Source organism: Oncorhynchus mykiss, chromosome 4 (assembly GCF_057628025.1).
Source record: "Oncorhynchus mykiss isolate SJ-2025 chromosome 4, ASM5762802v1, whole genome shotgun sequence".
Taxonomy (NCBI): Eukaryota; Metazoa; Chordata; class Actinopteri; order Salmoniformes; family Salmonidae; genus Oncorhynchus; species Oncorhynchus mykiss.
Genome location: NC_143025.1, coordinates 23059947 through 23079905, shown reverse-complemented (window position 1 = coordinate 23079905; position 19959 = coordinate 23059947). Strand labels below are relative to the sequence as shown.

Here is a 19959-nt window from a genome sequence, read left to right as displayed (position 1 = left end):
TTCTTCCATGTTCGACTGAATGGAAAACAGATCACAGTGAAATAGAGTGCCTTCGGAAAGTTTTCAGATGCCTTGACTTTTTCCACATTTTGTTACGTTACAACCTTATTCTAAAATGGATTATCTAAAAACAATTCCTCAGCAATCTACACACGATACCCCATAATGACAAAGTGAAAACAGGTTTTTAGATTTTTTGCAAAGGTATTAAAAATAAAAACAAACACTTTCTTTAGATAAGTATTCAGACTCTTTGTTATGAGACACGAAATTGAGCTCAGCTGGGAAGGGTACCAAAACATTTCTGCAGCATTGAAGGTCCCCAAGAACACCGTGTTTAATGGAAGAAGTTTGGAACCACCAACACTCCACCAAGCTGGCCACCTGGCCAAACTGAGCAATTGGGGAAGAAGGGCTGTATTCGCTGCCAAAGGTGCTTCATCAAAGTACTGAGTAAAGGGTCTGAAAACCTATGTAAATGTAACATTTTATTAGCAAACATTTCTTAACCAGTTTTTGCTTTGTCATCTTTGGGTATTGTGTGTAGATAGTTTTTTCCTCAATTTAATCAATTTTAGAATAAGGCTGTAACAAAATGGGGAAAAATCAAGGTCTGAATACTTTCTGAAGGAACTGTACATAAAGGTAGTAACACCATGAAGATATCTTTTGGACAGTAACATATCTAGGCTTACTACCAACAGTGTAGATGGCATTTAAGGTATAATTATGATTTAATCCTATAATTGGTGAGTAGCTGCCCTTGAATCAATTAAATATTGCTAATTTGAGTTTCATTCATGTTATCAAAAATATTTTATTAAGTCACATTTTGTAAATTAACATGATGTCTACAATGCATAATTACATCTACATTTTGTCATAATCAAAATTAGCAATGTATTGTTATTCTATTTTCAAATGATTACCAAATACTGTTTGTCGATGACTTAATAGGCACTATCTTGGTCTTAATTCATTTTGACAAAATATTTCTACATAGAATATAGAATATTAAGTAAAACAACTTCCAGATTAAAAGGAAATGTGCTAGACCCTTTTACATTGACACATTCAGTTGAATGTCCTTCATATTAACTGCATATCCGAAATAATATTCCGCCCTTATCTTGCAATCTCATTCGGTACGTACTGTACCCATTGCAGAGAATCTCATTAGTAATGGAGAAAATTACAATTTGCAGAACAAATAAAACACCTAGACTGGTAAACCATGCATTATTGATTACCTCATCTATCAAACATTACCAAGCTTTGATTCCTCCCACATTGTTTTTTGTTGGATTGATCATTGGCTCAAAGCTGAACTGTCAGCATAAATGTTTCCAAATCCTAAAGATTCTTGCAGTGCTCTTGTCAGCATGTCCTTCAACGCACCAGGACTGGCCATACCTCGGGGAAGGTAGAGCTCCAAAGTACAAGTAGAGGCATGTGGTAAACGGACACTGAATATTCCCTGGTCTTGGTCCCTGGTCTTGAATCTGATGCAGAGATTTCTTAGGAATCCCAAAGGAGGGATCTGATCCGCCCCTGTGATGAAGGCCAGTAGATTCCCAAAGGACAAGGCAGTCTGGTGTTCTGAGAAGCGAAGCAAGAACAGATAACATTTTATCGAAAAGATGAGAATATATTCAACTTAAACTTTAATGTACATACTTGTATTGCTATGGTCAGGAATGAGTGGAAAACGTTTATGGTGATCTAGATCTATGTATGAACCTTGACCGAAAATGAATTAATTCTAGAAATATTCAATACAAAGCAACAGAAAATACCCAGCCTACCGTTGATCATGATCAGAAGTCTCTCCCAGGAGTGACTGTGGTCTCCTCAGCTTGTCTCAGGCCTATGGTTGATTCCAGAGGACTCCACGACACCTCAAACAGACTTCTGAACTGTTGCAGGGTGAGAGGGTGTTCTGTCCTGGTCATGACAGGCATGAAGGCTGCAGAGTGGGCCTTGATGATATCCCACAGGCCACCACAGCTGTTCAGACCCTCTGTGAACTGGGAGATCATGCTTGCCACCCTGCAAAAAAAAAGCAAACAGTGATATTAACCAAACGTATAGTTGCATTCCATATGATCGTAAGAGCAGAGGAAAAGCAAGATGACCAAATGTTGAATAGGTGTTCAAAAAATATACAGATGTAGGATCTTAATTTGACCTATACTGGTACAGCAGAATGATCCTGCATCAACAGGATTTTAACGTTTAGTCCATAATGTTGCTTGATGGGTGGTTGGGCCATCTGTAACGAGTGCGCTGCGAGTTGGGAAGCAAGTTCAGGGAGTGCATCATTTAATAAAAAAACAAGAAAACACGAAAAACGCAGACAGGAAACTGAAACAATAACGCCTGGTGAAGGAACCAAAGGGAGTGACATACAGTATATAGGGAAGGTAGTCAGGGAAGTGATGGAGTCCAGGTGAGTGATGACGCGCAGGTACGCGTAATGATGGTGACAGGTGTGCGCCATAACAAGCAGCCTGGTGACCTAGAGGCCGCACACGTGACTGTACCCCCTCCCCAACGCGGGGCTCCAGCCAGAGGACGCCGACCAAAATGATGATCCCGGGGATCAGGAGCGGACCGGTCACCTCTGCTGAGGCACGGAAAACCTGTCAGTCCGGCTGAGACGCGAGAGCATGGTGACCTAAAGCCCTGGAGAGGGCAGTGCAGGATAATTCTAAGCAAAAAAATAGTGATCAAATTAAGATCCTTCATCTGTATGACCAATAAAAAATAATATCCTACCTGTGATAAATGCAGTGCCTTAAAACCCAGGTATAGATGTAGGGCATGTCTTTGATTTCGGCACTGTAGATATCAGGAATTCCACAACCTGCAATCCATTCACACAGGTTTGGAGTCAAATTCTGGATGCTAGTGCAATTCTTGACCTATACAAAAGAATCAATCACAAACCCAGAATCAAATCAAATGTTATTTGTCACATGCGCCGAATACAACAGGTGTAGTAGACCTTATAGTGAAATGCTTACTTACAAGCCCTTAACCAACAATGCAGTTTTATACCCCCCAAAAAGTGCGAGACAAGAATAACAAATAATTAAAGAGCAGCAGTAAATAACAATAGCGGGACTAAATACAGGGGGTACCGATACAGAGTCGTTGTGGGGTGTCGAGGTAATTGAGGTAATATGTACATGTAGGAAGAGTGCAAATAGTCTGGGTAGCCATTTGATTAGCTGTTCAGGAGTCTTGGGGGTAGAATATGTTTAGAAGCCTCTTGGACCTAGACTTGGCGCTCCAGTACCGCTAGGAACAGGGATTGAGTGCACCAAAAGAAAGAAAAGGTTGGTAGTGATTTGATTATGTCTTGTGTTGTACCTGTTGCAGTTTCATCTGTACATCCACATCAGAGATGTCCATCCAGTTAAAGTCTTCCAGGGGAGGGCTTTGGCCACACATGAGCTGGTAGAGGGACTGGTGTAGGCAGCATGGTCCAGGACCATCATGCAGCAGAGACCAGGCCACCATGACTCCTGCAGCGTAGTACCTCCTCTCCTCCAGGGCAGCCTGGTCGTAGGAAAACAACAGATGCCCCGGGCGACCCTCCAGGATACCGCTCTCCTGCAACTCTAACATGATGAGTCTAGAAAAAAGGAATCGATTGCATTAGGGCATGTCAAAGTGAAAAACAAAATAATTTCCTGTTCTGAAGGGGGCAAGCAAATATATTGTATAGTGTAAATGAAAAGGGAGAGCAGTTAGAACTCACCTGAAAAACTCTCTCAAAGGGCCGTCATAGTCATCAACATCCTCTCCTAGGAAGTGGAAGAGAGGAGTTGTCTTGATGGAGAATGACTTCTTCCTCATCACCTTGAGTGCACTTCTGAAGATGTCTCTCCGCCTCACATACATGTGTGTTTGGATTTCAGGCATTGAGTTTTGTTCTCTGTATGTTTGGAGGATGGAGACCAGGTCCGAAATGACCTAAAACATAAAAACTATCTCGTAAAGATACAGAATTCTACATGTTTTACCAAATGTTATACCAAGCTTACCTCCTCATCAGTGGTGACAGGCAGGGGAGACTCTACACTTCTCTCCTCCTCCTCCTCCTCCTCATCCTCATTGTCATCCACCAAGAAATCATGACTAAATTAAAAACATTTGAGGGCATTAGAGCTTTGGTTAAGTGAACAGTAAAGTGTTTTGTTATGAGTCCGCTTGAGATCATATATACACAATGCCATGTTGAGTCATGAAAATAAATTGAACTGACATTGATAAAGATCTAGTTCGAATGTAATTTACATACCTGTTAATTACTGGTGCGTTGTTTGTTGGCCACTCACATTCTATCTATGGAATAACAACAACAAAGACTTCATAAATGTTCAATGATTGCATAGCAAATACATTTAATAAAATATAAATCACATTCATTATTTTAACTATTATCCATTTACCTCAAAGCTCATGAAATCATAGTGACTGAGAATATAAAGGGGGCCATGTCCTGCTATCCGCAACACCTGTTCCCCACTCCAGGAGAACTGTGGTGGGGTGTCTGGAACAAACAGCACACGAGAGCCCTGCAGACACTGAAAAATATGGTTTACATATTAAATCAGAATGCAGGTAGGGACACAGAGACAAAAGTACTTAATGTACAGATGCACCACTGCGTAGTTACAGCACCACTACTGATCGTGGGATGCATCAGAGTTAGTATGCCAAGTGTTTCATCCTCCACTGTAATCACCTGAAGGTATGTGAAGGTGAATCTTTGTTCGCGTCCACTGAAGAAGCGGCTCCTGAACAGTGAGGCAAGGCGGCTCTCCATTTCATGATGGAGCCAGGAGTTGTCTATGGTTATCCTAGCGATGAGGCCCATGGCAGCGAGCTCGTCCCTCTCCTGGCCTCTGGGGACACTGTGCCTGTCCTCCTGAGCCAGGTAGTGGCCTTGTGGCAGGCAGATCACATCTTTAACCACCAAACAACTCTTCCCTGGTGTGATTCTCCTCCATTTCAGTTTGCTTGGTCGGATCGGTTCTGGTGAGACTGGAACAACTGGTTCTGGTGAGACTGGGATAACTGGTTCTGGTGTCTGAATAAAAGGAATGAAATGTATCATATTCTAGATTTATAATTTTTAAATTGAGTGTGTTATTCACAAATCATCCAAGATATAAACATTGAAAATAATTGTATATAAAATTTAACATTCCTTGGATTTATTTGCAGGCATCTAAATTAAAGGTCATAAACGAAACAATGATTGGGGTCCTTACCCTGGTCATGACAGAGGGGTCATCTGGAGTGATCTCCACCACATCACTTTCAGTCAAGCCTGAGGGCGGAAACATCTCCATTTCGATCTCAATACTCTCAAAGGTATTATTTGTAATCCTTGGTATAGATTCTTTCTCAATCTTTACAGGTGTAACAGTATCCCTCTGCTGTTTAGGTGGTCCTATATCATCTTCCTCCAACGGGAGTGGTACTAGGGGGTGTTCAGGTTGTTGTCTCTATAGGAGAGAGAAAGATGCAGAGTAAGTATAATCTGAAATGTAACTGAACCTAAACATGGTCAGACTCTAAATCATAGAGGATCATAGGTTGATTTGACCTGTTCAACTGCCTCAATGGCTACCTACCGTTGTCTCCTGTTGGTATTGCGGAATTACTGCTATTGGCACAGCAAACGTGCCTATAACAGAAAACAGGTCCATCTCTATGTCCTCTGTCAAAATCATGACTGTAGCAGATCCTCTCTCCTTCTGAGTTGCTTGTCCAAAACGTTCACCTACTTTATGCCTCTCCAGCTCTTTGTGGTTGTTCCTGGGAAGGGTGGATGTTTGCACGAAAAGTGACAAAAGACAAGCATTGCACAACCCATCACCTTCTAAATTGAATCCATTCTCATTGATCTTGTGAGTGGAATTTCTTAAACCTTTCAAATGACCTTTGTGCTCTGGCCTGATTGATCAATGTTTACATTTCATCCTATTATATAGCTTGTTCAGCTTCAGACATGTCTGAAAGCAAGGAAATGGGTTAATTTTGACTCAACATGTCCAGTTCAAAATTTGCCTAAATCTATTAACATATATATATATATAATATTCAATCTACAAAAATCTAATTTAGAGCACCCGTAGGCCTATAAATGCCTACCTATCTAGAATTATGTGTATATATTCTATTAAATTCTGTGAGAGGACTCTCCTGAATAATCAGCATGACTATTAATCAGACAATAATTACTCAAATTGAGTAAGGATTTATGATGATCACTCAAGGCAGTCCACACCCCCAAGACAGCCAAAAGGCCCCATTATTGTGCACAATTCAGATATACAACAATATGGAGACCACAAGGTTAGTGTTCCAATAGATTCCTGTGTATGCCTTGCGAAAGACGCTAGGCATATCGTAATATTGACAAAATCCTGATCAACAGAAGTCGATAGGTATAGTTTATCCGAGTGCACGTCTTCTCCTCTCTTCTCGCTGCTTGTGCGCTTTGCGTTGGCTCTATAAATAGAACCGAATCAAACACATGCCCCTTCATGAAATCCAAATATCTCCGTAGCCTATTCGTCTTTTGTTCCACGCACTTCTGGCACACCGGTGCGGTTACCGGACCATGCTGACTTCCAATTATGTTGTCATGAATTGTGGTCTGAAACTGGCTGCTATGTGCCCATTCAATATGGAGCAGATCAATCAAACACGCACTGCAAAATAAACACTTCACTTAGGCCTACTATTGCGTTGAAATCAAAATCAGTTTACATACAATAAATTCATAACTGGTCTAATTTCATGGCAGGCTTCATGGAGCATTGTATTTTAGACATGTTTGGACAAATGGGCAAGAAGACAAAAGGAGTACAATATAGTTCCATCTGAAACATCAGCAGAGACCATTTTCCTAATTGTATTTATTTGGAAAAGGAATAAAACACAATAAATATAAACCACAAATATATATACATTTTTAAATAAATGCATTAAAAACATCTGAAATTAAGAGCTTGAAATTCAGTTTTACAAGGGGAGGACAATCCAGTGTTTTAATACCAGATTGCACGGCTTTTCTCACTCTTCCCTCCTCAAACACAACAATGTCCAGTGTTATGATATACTGATGATTTGTCGCCACAGATGGTTTGTAAACGTCTCTATCGTTGTTGAAATAGGACGTTTGCTCCAGCTCTATCTACTGGTCACGTCTTGGACAACAGTTGTTGACAACTGTAGGATTGTAGCTAAGCCTAACCCTAACCCTTTTCCCAAACTTAACCTCATTCTGGAAAGCTATTGAACACTCTTTATCTTAAAAAAAATCAACATTGAATCACATTAGGCCTTGTTTTGTCAACTAAAAAACATGTTGAAGTACAAGCGACAAAAATACTTTCATCATTAAGCTGAGCCCTACAGGAATTTCATGGATTTAAAAAAGTATTCATTTAAAGTTATAGGAGGTCAATGATTTCTGATAATGCCCTCAAATGCAATACGTCTCCTCATCTTCAGTTCATGCATGTTGACATTTTGTTGTATATATATTTTGTCACCAATATACAGTGGCTTGCGAAAGTATTCACCCCCCTTGGCATTTTTCCTATTTTGTTGCCTTACAACCTGTAATTAAAATAGATTTTTTGGGGGGTTGTATCATTTGATTTACACAACATGCCTACCACTTTGAAGATGCAAAATATTATTTATTGTGAAACAAACAAGACATAAGACAAAAAAAGACAAAAAAAATTACTTGAGCGTGCATAACTATTCACCCCCACAAAGTCAATACTTTTTAGAGACACCTTTTGCAGCAATTACAGCTGCAAGTCTCTTGGGGTGTCTCTATAAGCTTGGCACATCTAGCCACTGGGATTTTTGTAACTGACAATTAACCTATGAGTCTATGTCGTTGTTTTTGTTTGAATTGTTTACGTGTTCGCTATGCGGGGGAAATGGTAAGACAAGCGGAACTACGTGGCTAAGAACTGTTATAACGGGGATTATTATCGTAGCAAGGCACTTTTGGAGTGAAGGCAATCCCACGCTGTGTTAGATAGGTTATTAATGTCTTCGGGTGTAGTTTGTAACAGTTGAAATGTTTATGTTAGGTTAGGATGGCAACATTATAATAATTAAGGATGAAGCGTGAATTCATGTCAGGAATAAGAAGTGTAAAGTTTTGGATTTCCTCCCTTCTGTAATAAGCAGCCAATTAGGTATTTTTCCTTTATTCATGTCTTTAACCTGATACTGTTATATCTCCGGCTAAACTGTTTTATGTATGTAAGCACTTCAGAGTCTTATCAAGCTAATAAGTTACTCATAAGACAAGAAAGTTGTAAGAATGATTAACTGTATTTTCATTTACTTTATTGTTCTCACGGAAGGTGATAATTTTGACTAAAACTACAGAATAAAACCGCCAGTTAAAATCAAGGAACAGTTGTGCTCGTGGTTACTGGAGGGAGCTACAATTTTTGTCCATTCTTCAAGGCAAAACTGCTCCAGCTGCTTCATGTTGGATTGGTTCCGCTGGTGTACAGCAATATTTAAGTCATATCACAGATTCTCAATTGGATTGAGGTCCGGGCTTTGACTAGGCCATTCCAAGACATTTAAATGTTTTCCCTTAAACCACTCAAGTGTTGCTTTAGCAGTATGCTTAGGGTCATTGTCCAGCTGGTATTTAGCGCCAAACATCATTAAATTCTGACCAGTTTCAAAGTCCCTGCCGATGAAAGACATCCCCACAGCATGATGGATGAGGGATGGTGTTCTCAGGGTGATGAGAGGTGTTGGGTTTGCGCCAGACATAGCATTTTCCTTGATGGCCAAAAAGCTACATTTGACCAGACTACCTTCTTCCATACGTTTGGGGAGTCTCCCACATGCCTTTTGGCAAACACCAAACGTGTTTGCTAATTTTTTTCTTTAAGCAATGGCTTTTTTCTGGACACTTTTCTGTAAAGCCCAGCTCTGTGGAGTGTACGGCTTAAAGTGGTCCTATGGACAGATAATCCGATCTCTGCTCTGGAGCTTTGCAGCTCCTTCAGGGTTATCTTTGGTCTCTTTGTTGCCTCTCTGAATAATGCCCTCCTTGCCTGGTCCATGAGTTTTGGTGGGCGGCCCTCTCTTGGTAGGTTTGTTGTCGTGCCATATTCTTTCTAATTTTTTAAAATAATGGATTTAATGGTGCTCCGTGGGATGTTCAAAGATACAGATACTTTTTTATAACCCAACCCTGATGATTACTTCTCCACAACTGGTGCACGTACCACTTTTACATTTTTGTAATTTTTTAAAACAAGTCCTTTTTTTAATTTCACTTCACCAATTTGGACTATTTTGTGTATGTCCATTACATGAAATCCAAATAAAAAATCCATTTAAATTATAGGTTGTAATGCAACAAAATAGGAAAAAACGCCAAGGGGGATGAATACTTTTGTAAGGCACTATAATGAAATGAACAGGACCTGAAGGAGAGGGAGCTTGTTTGACTGTATACCGTTGTTTGACTGATGAAATCTTTGGAAGGAATATTATGCTGTAGACCATTGTCTTGCATCAGCACGACGGCCGTCTGCACTGACGTGTGTTGCGTTAGAATGACGCCATCTGACCGAAGACAATGGCTGTAGACTAGAAAATGGAGGATCTGGGTAGCTCAGTATTCCGTCACAAAGAAGTATTTTATGATAGACTTACGATACACAGTACTCATTAAATTCTCAACCTCTCAGCGTTCAGCCAAGGGGGCCTGTTTAGGCCCCTAACACAGTTTAGTTGATGTAAAACAGTAGAATCATAATAAGGTTATTTCCACTACACGTGACTCACTCCACTAATGGTTTCTCCATAATATGGTAACTATAGTTTCAAGTTGGAGTTAATCAACATGACATAAGACACATTTTTTCAGCTCACAGTAAGGTACAGTACAGTGGGGGTTTTGGTTGACGCCAGGAGAGGTGCCGCCATGTCTTTATATCTCACTGCTACTCAAGCTTGTCACTCTGGAAACAGAGCAATCAGGATTTATGATTAATCTGAACTCTCGTTGTTACATCTGATCTGCAGTCTAGAGGTTTGGCCACCAGAGGGACATCCATCTGAAAAGTGACATTAAGCACTCTGGGCTAGCTCACAGTGAATGTCCTCCTGGGGGCCTTCAGCAGTGGATCTCATATGCAAATTGTGAGTCGAGGAACAACCCTGTGTGATTCAGAAACAAGCCCTCTGACTCGGCTGTCACCGTCTCTGCCTCCACGCCCTCACCTGCCATCCTTCTCATTGTCCGTATATCGGGCTCCATCTGGGGCTTTGTGGGAGACAGTGCTTCCTGCTGTTGGTACCCCAGGGTGGTGGTATCAGCTGTGGTGGAAGGTGGGATGATGGGTTTAGCGCGGTTAAGAACATACATCTCATGCCCGCGCTCATCGCGGTACTCCTCCAGCTGGGCAAAGGTTGTTGGTCCGTCTGAGTAATCATTGACATACAGTATGCTTTCCTCCTTGTCATCTGTGTCTTTCTGCCGCTGGCGGTGCCGGCTGTAGATCATGGCCACCAGGAGAAGGGCAGTGAGGGCCAGTAGGGAGATCCCTATGGCGATGGCAGTCTGTGTAGCAGCTCCCAGCGTGTTGAAGGCCATGCTGCCATGGGCGTACAGGGGCTCTCTCCTCACGTCTGACGATGTTGGCCGATTGGCGCGCAGACGAGGCCAGGATGGGGCGTAGGAGGCGGGGGACCAACCGGAAGAGGACGAGGAGTTGATTGCTAGCTGAAAGGTCACACGGGCCACCCCTCCAGCGTTCCAGGCCTCGCACTCATACACCCCGGCGTGAGACACCGTCACGTTGCTGAGGAAAAGCATTCCACTGCCCGTGTCTGGATCGAAGCGCTCCCCATCCTCCTTCTGGAGTCTCACCCGCCCTGAGTGTGCTGCATCCTCAGCCCCCACGCTCCCTACACTGCCCAGGTCCTGCACCAGCCCCCGCGGGGATAGTTGCACCTTGCCCTGGGACGCCTTCCTCCAGGTGACCTGTGGCCTAGGGTAACCAGAGGCATGGCAGGAGACACGTAGGCTCTCACCCAGGCGCACGGCCAGACGGCGTGGCTCCAGCTGCACCAGAGGGGGGATACACACCAGGCTGTTGAGAGGCACCTCTACCAAGCTGAGGTGGGAAAGGCGGGGCGGCTCGGAACACACCAAGCGTCTCTCGGCAGAGCTCAGCAGGCGCTGGCCCTCCTCATCAATCCAGCTGCGCAGCCAGTGCAGGGCACAGTCACAACGCCATGGATTGTCTACAGTAGGAAATGATCATGTGATGGGTGGGTGTGGCCAAGTCAACAAAAGAGGATAAAAAAGGATGTGACAGGACAATGACACAATTAACACAAAGTTAGGAGGTAATTCTAGCGTAACAATGGCAGTATATTTACTGTATGCTCTTTTATGGTTCCACAGCCCAACCCATGTCCTCTCTCTTGGCGCTCCCCTTACCTGTGACACGCAGCACCTGCAGGCTGACAAGGGGCCGCAGGGTGGCAGGGCCGATGGTGTGCAGGTTATTCCGGCTGAGGTCAAGGAGGGCAAGAGAGGACAGACCAACTAGAGCCTGGTCTCCCAGCATCTCAATGTTATTTTGCTGCAGGTGAAGCTCTTGAAGACGCTATGAAAGCAGAGATTGTAATCATTATTAGTAATGAATAGTGATATAATGTAGAGTAAGTCATTGACGTTAGTGCATTGTTGTTGTGTTGAGGTGGAACTCTAGACAACTATCTGGACAAATATGGTCTGTTTACAAGGGAGGAAGGGAACATTAAAGAAAAGCATTGATTTAGCAAGGCTCCAGTGCGATACTGTTGTTCTGCAGATACAGGCAGTGCAGAAGGCCCAGCTGGGAGAGGTCAGACTTGAGTGACTGATAATATGTGGACTGACCAGTAGGCCTCTGAAGGTATAGTCCTGTACGCGAGTGATGTCATTTCCTGCCAGGTAGAGGATACGGAGGTGCTCCAAGCCCCTGAACATGTCTCCTGTTATCAGGTGGATGCGGTTCCCGTTGAGGGCCAGCTCCAGAAGATTACCCTGGCTCTGGAAGGCCCCAGGCTCCAGTGCTGTGATACTGTTGTTCTGCAGATACAGGCAGTGCAGAAGGCCCAGCTGGGAGAGGTCAGATAGATTGATCTGCCCGATAACATTGTCCTGGAGGAAGATGGTCTAAATGAAATAGATGAGCAGAAGTACAGAATACAATGATCAGGGAAAGCACAACACCATCTTTATTTAACCAGGCAAGTCAGTTAAGAACACATTCTTATTTACAATGACAGCCTAGGAACAGTGGGTTAACTGCCTTGTTCAGGGACAGAATGGCAGATTTTTACCTTGTCAGCTCGGGGATTTGATCTAGCAACCTTTCAGTTACTGGCCCAAAGCTCAAACCACTAGGCTACCTGCCACCCTGTATACTCTCTAAGAAGATAAGTGTATGGATAATTCAAGACTGCCTATGTGTGTGTGGGTCTAGGAAACAGATGTATGTGGTAAACATATTGTCATCATGGCTAACCTGTGTGGAGGGTGGGACATGTGAGGGGATGTCCCGGAGGCCCATAGAGCCACACTCTACAGTCAAGCTGTAGCAGCGACATCCCACTGGGCAGCCAAGGGATAGGAGGGTGCGGACAGATATGATCAGGAAAGCCAGAAAGGAGAAGGCCATCGCACCAATAGGACAGAGATCCTAGAGAGAGACCAGCAGACTGAGAAGAGAGAGATGGAGGGTTATAGAGGGAAGAGGAAACTGGTTAAATATGTAATTTTGTTTACAATATATGCTGTATTGAACTCAAAATGATCTGACTGAGCCCATACATAAAATGCAAGTATCAGTACTAATGTTGCATGTTGCCAGCCTGGCTGTGAGGTTACAATACAGTATCACAAGAGCAGAGGCATCCTTCCCATATTGGGTCCTGTTGTCCTGTTATAAAAATGTTCTGATGTTAAATTAACGACTAACACTTCATTTTTAAACCCACATTTTATCATTACTGTTTATAAAAAGATCTGTCAGTGGTATTTTGCATAGGGGGCAAAATACCCTAAGTGGTTTCTCCCAAGATGCACGTGCATTAGCCTATGTGGATGAGGAGAGTGTAGAGTTACAAACACACAGCGTTTGATTTGATTTTAGCTACCCATGATGTGCAGGACTTGCATGAGGTACACTATATATACAAAAGTATGTGGACACCCCTTCAAATTATATTTGGCTATTTCAGCCACACCCGTTGCTGACAGATATATAAAATCGAGCACACAGCCACGCAATCTCCATAGACAAACATTGGCAGTAGAATGGCCTTACTGAAGAGCTGACTTTCAACGTTGCACTGTCATAGGATGCCACCTTTCCAACAGGTCAGTTCATCAAACTTCTGCCCTGCTAGAGCTGCCTCAGTCAACTGTAAGTGCTGTTATTGTGAAGTTGGAACATCTAGGAGCAACAACGGCTCCACAGCGAAGTGGTAGGCCACACAGGCTCACAGAACACGACCACCGAGTGCTGAAGCACGTAATAATCGTCTGTCTTCGGTTGCAACACCCACTACTGAGTTCCAAACTGCCTCTGGAAGCAATGTCAGCACAAGAACCGTTTGTCGGGAGCTTCATGAAATGGGTTTCCATGACCGAGCAGCCACACACAAGCTTAAGGTCACCTTGCGCAATGCCAAGCGTCATCTGGAGTGGTGTAAAGCTCGCCGCCTTTGGACACTGGAGCATTGGAAACGTCTTTTCTGGCGTGAGGAATCACGCTTCATCATCTGGCAGTCCAACGGACGAATCTGGGTTTGGCGGATGCCAGGAGAACGCTCCCTGCCCGAATGCATAGTGCCAACAGTAAAGTTGGGTGGAGGAGGAATAATGGTCTGGGGCTGCTTTTCAGGGATGGGGCTAGGCCCCTTTTAATTTTTTTATTTCACCTTTATTTAACCAGGTAAGCTAGTTGAGAACAAGTTCTCATTTACAACTGCGACCTGGCCAAGATAAAGCAAAGCAGTGTGACAGAAACAACAACACAGAGTTACACATAGAATAAACAAGCGTACAGTCAATAGCACAATATAAAAAAAGAAAGTCTATATCCAGTGTGTGAAAATGGCATGAAGTGGTATGGCAATAAATAGGCCATAGTAGCAAAGTAATTACAATTTAGCAGATTAACACTGGAGTGATAGATGAGCAGATGATGGTGTGTAAGTAGTGATACTGGTGTGCAAAAGTAAATAAAAACATTATGGGGATGAGGTAGGTAGATTGGGTGGGCTATTTACATATGGACTATGTACAGCTGCAGCGATCGGTTAGCTGCTCAGATAGCTGATGTTTAAAGTTGGTGAGGGAAATGTACGTTTCCAGCTTCAGCGATATTTGCAATTCGTTCCAGTCACTGGCAGCAGAGAATTGGAAGGAAAGGCGGCCAAAGGAGGTGTTGGCTATGGGGATGACCAGTGAGATATACCTACTGGAGCACGTGCTATGGGTGGGTGTTGTTATCGTGACCAGTGAGCTGAGATAAGGCAGAGCTTTACCTAGCATACACTTATAGATGACCTGGAGCCAGTGGGTCTGGCGACTAATATGTAGCGAGGGCCAGCCGACTAGAGCATACAGGTCGCAGTGGTGGGTGCCCTGCTAGAGCCATGCGCTTTGGTAAGAAAACGGATGGCACTGTGCTAGACTGCATCCAATTTTCTGTGTAAAGTATTGGAAGCTATTTTGTAGATGACATCGCCGAAGTCAAAGATCGGTAGGATAGTCAGTTTTACTAGGGTAAGTTTGGCGGCGTGAGTGAAGGAGACTTTGTTACGAAATAGGAAGCCGATTCTAAATTTGATTTTGGATTGGAGATGTTTGATATGAGTCTGGAAGGAGAGTTTACAGTCTAGCCAGACACCTAGGTATTTGTAGTTGTCCACGTATTCTAGGTCAGAACCGTCCAGAGTAGTGATGCTAGTCGGGCGCGTGGGTGCGGGCAGCGAACGGTTGAAAAGCATGCATTTGGTTTAAGAGCAGTTGGAGGCTATAGAAGGAGTGTTGTGTGGCATTGAAGCTCGTTTGGAGGTTAATTAACACAGTGTCCAAAGAAGGCCCAGATGTGTACAGAATGGTGTCGTCTGCGTAGAGGTGGATCAGGGAATCACCAGTAGCAAGAGCGACATCGCTGATATATGAAGAGAAAAGACTCGTGGTACCCTCATAAAGACTGCCAGAGGTCCGGACAACAGGCCCTCCGATTTTACACACTGAACTCTGTCTGCGAAATAGTTGGTAAACCAGACGTGGCAGTCATTTGAGAAACCAAGGCTATTGAGTCTGCCGATAAGAATACGGTGATTGACTGAGTAGAACGCCTTGGCCAGGTTGATGAAAACGGCTGCACAGTACTGTCTTTTATCGATGGCGATGATATCGTTTAGTACTTTGAGCGTGGCTGAGGTGCACCCATGACCAGCTCGGAAACCGGATTGCACAGCGGAGAAGGTACGGTGGGATTCGAAAAATGGTCAGTGATCTGTTTGTTAACTTGGCTTTCAAAGACTTTAGTTCCAGTGAAGGGAAATCTTAATGCTACAGCACACAATGACATTATAGACGATTCTGTGCTTCCAACTTTGTGGAAACAGTTTGGGGAAGGCCGTTTCCTGTTTCAGCATGACAATGCCCCTGTGCACAATGCGAGGTCCATACAGAAATGGTTTGTTGAGATCGGTGTGGAACTTGACTGGCCTGCACAGAGCCCTGACCTCAACCCCATCGAACACCTTTAAGATGAATTGGAACGCAGACTTCGAGCCAGGCCTAATTTCCCAACATCAGTGTCCAACCTCCCTAATACTCCTGTGGCTGAATGGAATCAAGTCCCAGCAGAAATGTTCCAACGTCTAGTGGAAAGCCTTCCCAGAAGATTGGAGGCTGTTACAGCAGCAAAGGGGGGACCAACTCCATATTAATGCCAATGATTTTGGAATGAGATGTTTGACGAGCAGGTGTCTGTCCACATACTTTTGGTCATGTAGTGTATGTTTGTAAATGAATTTTAGCAAGTTCTTCAGCCTATTGATTCCTTCTTGATAAATAAATAAAACAAAAATGTTTTGTTCGTTTTCTGTAATACTAGCCACCTTCCAGCAATTTTATGAAGTTGGCTATAGCTAGCCAGATTGGTTCCCAATCTTTCAACCTCATAACTAGCAACCAAGTCATTTCAGGCCATCAATCGTTAGAGTAACTTGTCTATCTTAGCTGGCATACCTGCTGTCAAGGTTGCTAAACTTCAGAAAAGCAAGTAATTACTAAATGTACTGAATAACAGGGGCGCAACCTTAATTATTATCATTATTATTTTTTATCCAGTCAGATAAACACTCCAAACAGCCTACCCAACCGCTCGGAGGCGTCCGCATGGTCCTAAAGCACACAGTTGCCTAGTTTTGTATCACATTCCAATAATAAAACTGGAGGGGACAAAAATGCGATTTCAGAATTTCCCCAGTGAAAGTTCCACCCCTGCTGATTAAGACTCACATTCCTTTCAATCTTTTACCAAGATTTTTGAAGAGATGCATATTTACACTGAACAAAAAATCTGAATGCAACATGTAAAGTGATGGTCCCATGTTTCATGAGTGGGAAATAAAAAATCACAGAAATATTCAATACGAACAAAAAGCTTTTCAATCCTAAATGTTGTGCACTAATTTGTTTACATCCCTGTTAGTGAGCATTTCTCCTTTGCCAAGATAATCCATCGACCAGACAGATGTGGCATATCAAGAAGATGATTAAACAGTATGATTATTACACAGCTGCACCTTGTGATGGGGACAATAAAAGGCCACTTTAAAACGTGCAGTTTTGTCACACAACACAATGCCACAGATGTCTCAAGTTTTGAGGAAGCATGCAATTGGCATGCTGACTGCAGGAATGTCAACCAGAGCTGTTGCCAGAGAATTTAATTTTAATTTCTCTACCATAATCTGCCTACAACGTTGCTTTATAGATTTTGGCAGTACCGCCAACGAGCCACACTACCACAGACCACGTGTAACCACACCAGCACAGGACCTCCACATCCAGCTTCTTCACGTGCAGGATTGTCTGAGGGGGGTGGTGGTGCTGAGGAGTATTTTCGTGTGTAATAAAGCCTTGCTCCTCAGTGGGTGGAGGGCCTCCCCTGCGCAGTCATTAGAAATCCATTGATTAGGGCCTCATTTATTTCCTAATATGAACTGTAACGCTTTGAAATTGTTGCATGTTGCATTCATATTTGTGTTCAGTGTAGTTTCTTTAAAAAAAAAGAACCACCTGTCAGGAGGATACAGACAGCTCAAGAGGTATGCTTAGACAAGTAGAAAAATACTTGTTTTAAATGTAATATGTCACCTTATAATAATATCATGATATTTGTGCATTAATTATGATGCCATGATATGTGCCTGTATTGATGATGTATGTTATGATCCCTGTGTACTGTGTTGTAATTTGGATGTAATATCCGAGGCATGTTAGTGCAGTATATTGAAATGTGTGATTTACTACAGTCATAATGACACCCGCTGCAGAATAGAATTAGGCATGATGATTATGGCTCTAGATTGCCGATAAAAAGCTGTTTCAGGTGTTTGATAAATGCTAAATTCTTCGAAAACACCCCCTCCCCTCCAACTGCACGTAGGCCTACTCTACTTTGTGCCCCCTATAAAATATTTGGTGCATGACACTCCCGAGGAAGATACTGAAATACTGAGGAGCCTTTATTAGGCAGATTCCACTGTCTTTCTCCAAACATAGGCTGCTGCAGGCAGCTTTGGAAGTACAAGCGTGCTGTTGCTCCAGTTTCAACTGTTCTGCCTGCGGCTATGGAATCCTGACCTGTTCACCGGACGTGCTACCTGTCCCAGACCTGCTGTTTTCAGCTCTCTAGAGACAGCAGGAGTGGTAAAGATACTCTTAATGATCGGCTATGAAAAGCCAACTGACATTTACTCCTGAGGTGCTGACTTGCTGCACCCTAGGCAACTACTGTGATTATTATTATTTGACCATGCAGGTAATTTATGAACATTTGAACATCTTGGCCATGTTCTGTTATAATCTCTACCCGGCACAGCCAGAAGAGGACTGGCCACCCCTCATAGCCTGGTTCCTCTCTAGGTTTTGGCCTTTCTAGGAAGTTTTTCCTAGCCACTGTGCTTCTACACCTGCATTGCTTGCTGTTTGGGGTTTTAGGCTGGGTTTCTGTACAGCACTTTGAGATATCAGCTGACGTACGAAGGGCTATATAAATACATTTGATTTGATTTGTTAAGAGATGAGCAGACCATTTCCTTGGAGAAGGTGAGATCAATTCCAGGAAGTGACCTGGCAGTGAGCATACATCTTCCTCTAATAAGCCTGACACCGAGCAAGGGCCTGGAGGTTTTCCTGAAGAGCTGTGATGCAGCTCCAGGGGAATCGGTAAGTGGCATACAGCATGACTCATAACATTTATATGTTTTATAACAGTAGCTTATTCATGACCAGGCCTCTAAGCTCTGATTCTCCTGACAGTTTTGGTTTGTAGCCTATTGTAACTCGAAAAAATAAGTCAGAGAATGAGAATATGCCAAAACGGTATCATAGCAGACATATTTATGAGATGATCTAGGCCTAGACAGCCACCATTACTTGGATTCTACAACTAATATCGACAGTAATAATAATATTAGTAATACCATTACGGCTACTGCTAATAAATAATAATGCACTGTTTTATCATAATTCATTACTGTCATGGTTGCTCTTATTTATATTGTGCAAGCTGATCAGTTAGCCTACACCACACTACCATAATAAATCGATATCTCATACAGCCTACACTGGGATAATAATGCATAAACATTTGGCTACACACTGCACAGTCCACATTATATCAGTAGTTCTTAAAGAAAAAGAGGCATCATCGGCGGCCACATACCAGACAAGGATGGAGAGATGACCTATACAATTACAGTCGCCCAATTTCGAATGGATCAGCCTCGAAAAGTGCGTTATTTCGATTAGAAGCACACCGACACCTTCCTATAGATTCGGCCATATTCTAACAGGATCCCCTCGGCAAAAGACTCATCAGACGTTTTGAACAGATTGTCAAAGGCGACTGTCGAGCCTTTATCATTGCACAGCGAGGGCCCCGCATCATAGTAAAATGTCCGATACGTGCAGGCTAAAGTATATGTCCAATCTCGAAATTAAAAGCTTCAAGCCGACAGATTTGTATTCCAAAAAAGAAAAAACAATTTTGATTCATCAGAATATCTCCTTTTCCTTTAATTCCATTATGTGTTATTCTTGCGCCCGCACGGTGTCATCCAATTCAGTACGTTCCTGGTCTCTAGCCCCTCCCTTCATCCTCTCTCAAATGCACGATCACATAATAGCTCTACAGTTGAATTGTTAAACACTTGCTTTGTTGACTTCTTGACTTTTGTTATATCTGATCTATTCCTCGATGTTCCTACCAACTAAATATCTTAGATACCACTTTCTATCTAATTTGCTCTCCTTCACACGCGCGACAGAGCGCAAGAGTCTCCGTAACACATATTTTCCGTTAGTCCTGTCTTTCTTTCATTATGGCAACATTAACGGTCTATGTCTTCGTCACTAAAAGCATTATCCACATTATTGCACTATAATAACAATAGTATTATCTCATCTGTTTTAAGGAGCAGGAAGATTGTAACCATTATGGTTTAGGATAGTAGGTGATGATACATGACTAGATCATTACATTCCTTCATGAGAGACAAATACAATGAGTGTGTAATGTGATCAATGAAATTAACCAGTTGAATTGCATTAGGTTTGCA

General features: G+C 42.8%; 1 protein-coding gene and 1 pseudogene across 2 annotated transcripts; both read right to left on the bottom strand.

Moving 5' to 3' along the window:
* Window positions 1-797: 797 nt before the first annotated feature.
* On the bottom strand, window positions 798-5989 carry LOC110521541 (uncharacterized; annotated as a pseudogene). Its single transcript, XR_016495589.1, has 11 exons — window positions 5652-5989; window positions 5286-5522; window positions 4757-5101; window positions 4461-4595; window positions 4310-4353; window positions 4053-4146; window positions 3767-3981; window positions 3376-3640; window positions 2779-2924; window positions 1806-2049; window positions 798-1599 (listed from the first exon to the last, which is right to left on the bottom strand). The product of XR_016495589.1 is annotated as an uncharacterized LOC110521541 (transcript).
* A 934-nt stretch (window positions 5990-6923) lies between these two features.
* Window positions 6924-19715, bottom strand: LOC110521540 (leucine-rich repeat-containing protein 24). The gene is made up of 5 exons (XM_021599144.3): window positions 19065-19715; window positions 12609-12801; window positions 11978-12256; window positions 11534-11702; window positions 6924-11334 (listed from the first exon to the last, which is right to left on the bottom strand). The coding sequence occupies exons 2-5, from the start codon at window positions 12759-12761 to the stop codon at window positions 10202-10204; spliced, it is 1734 nt and encodes a 577-aa protein (XP_021454819.2). The 5' UTR covers window positions 12762-12801; window positions 19065-19715; the 3' UTR covers window positions 6924-10201.
* Between the last annotated feature and the right edge of the window lie 244 nt (window positions 19716-19959).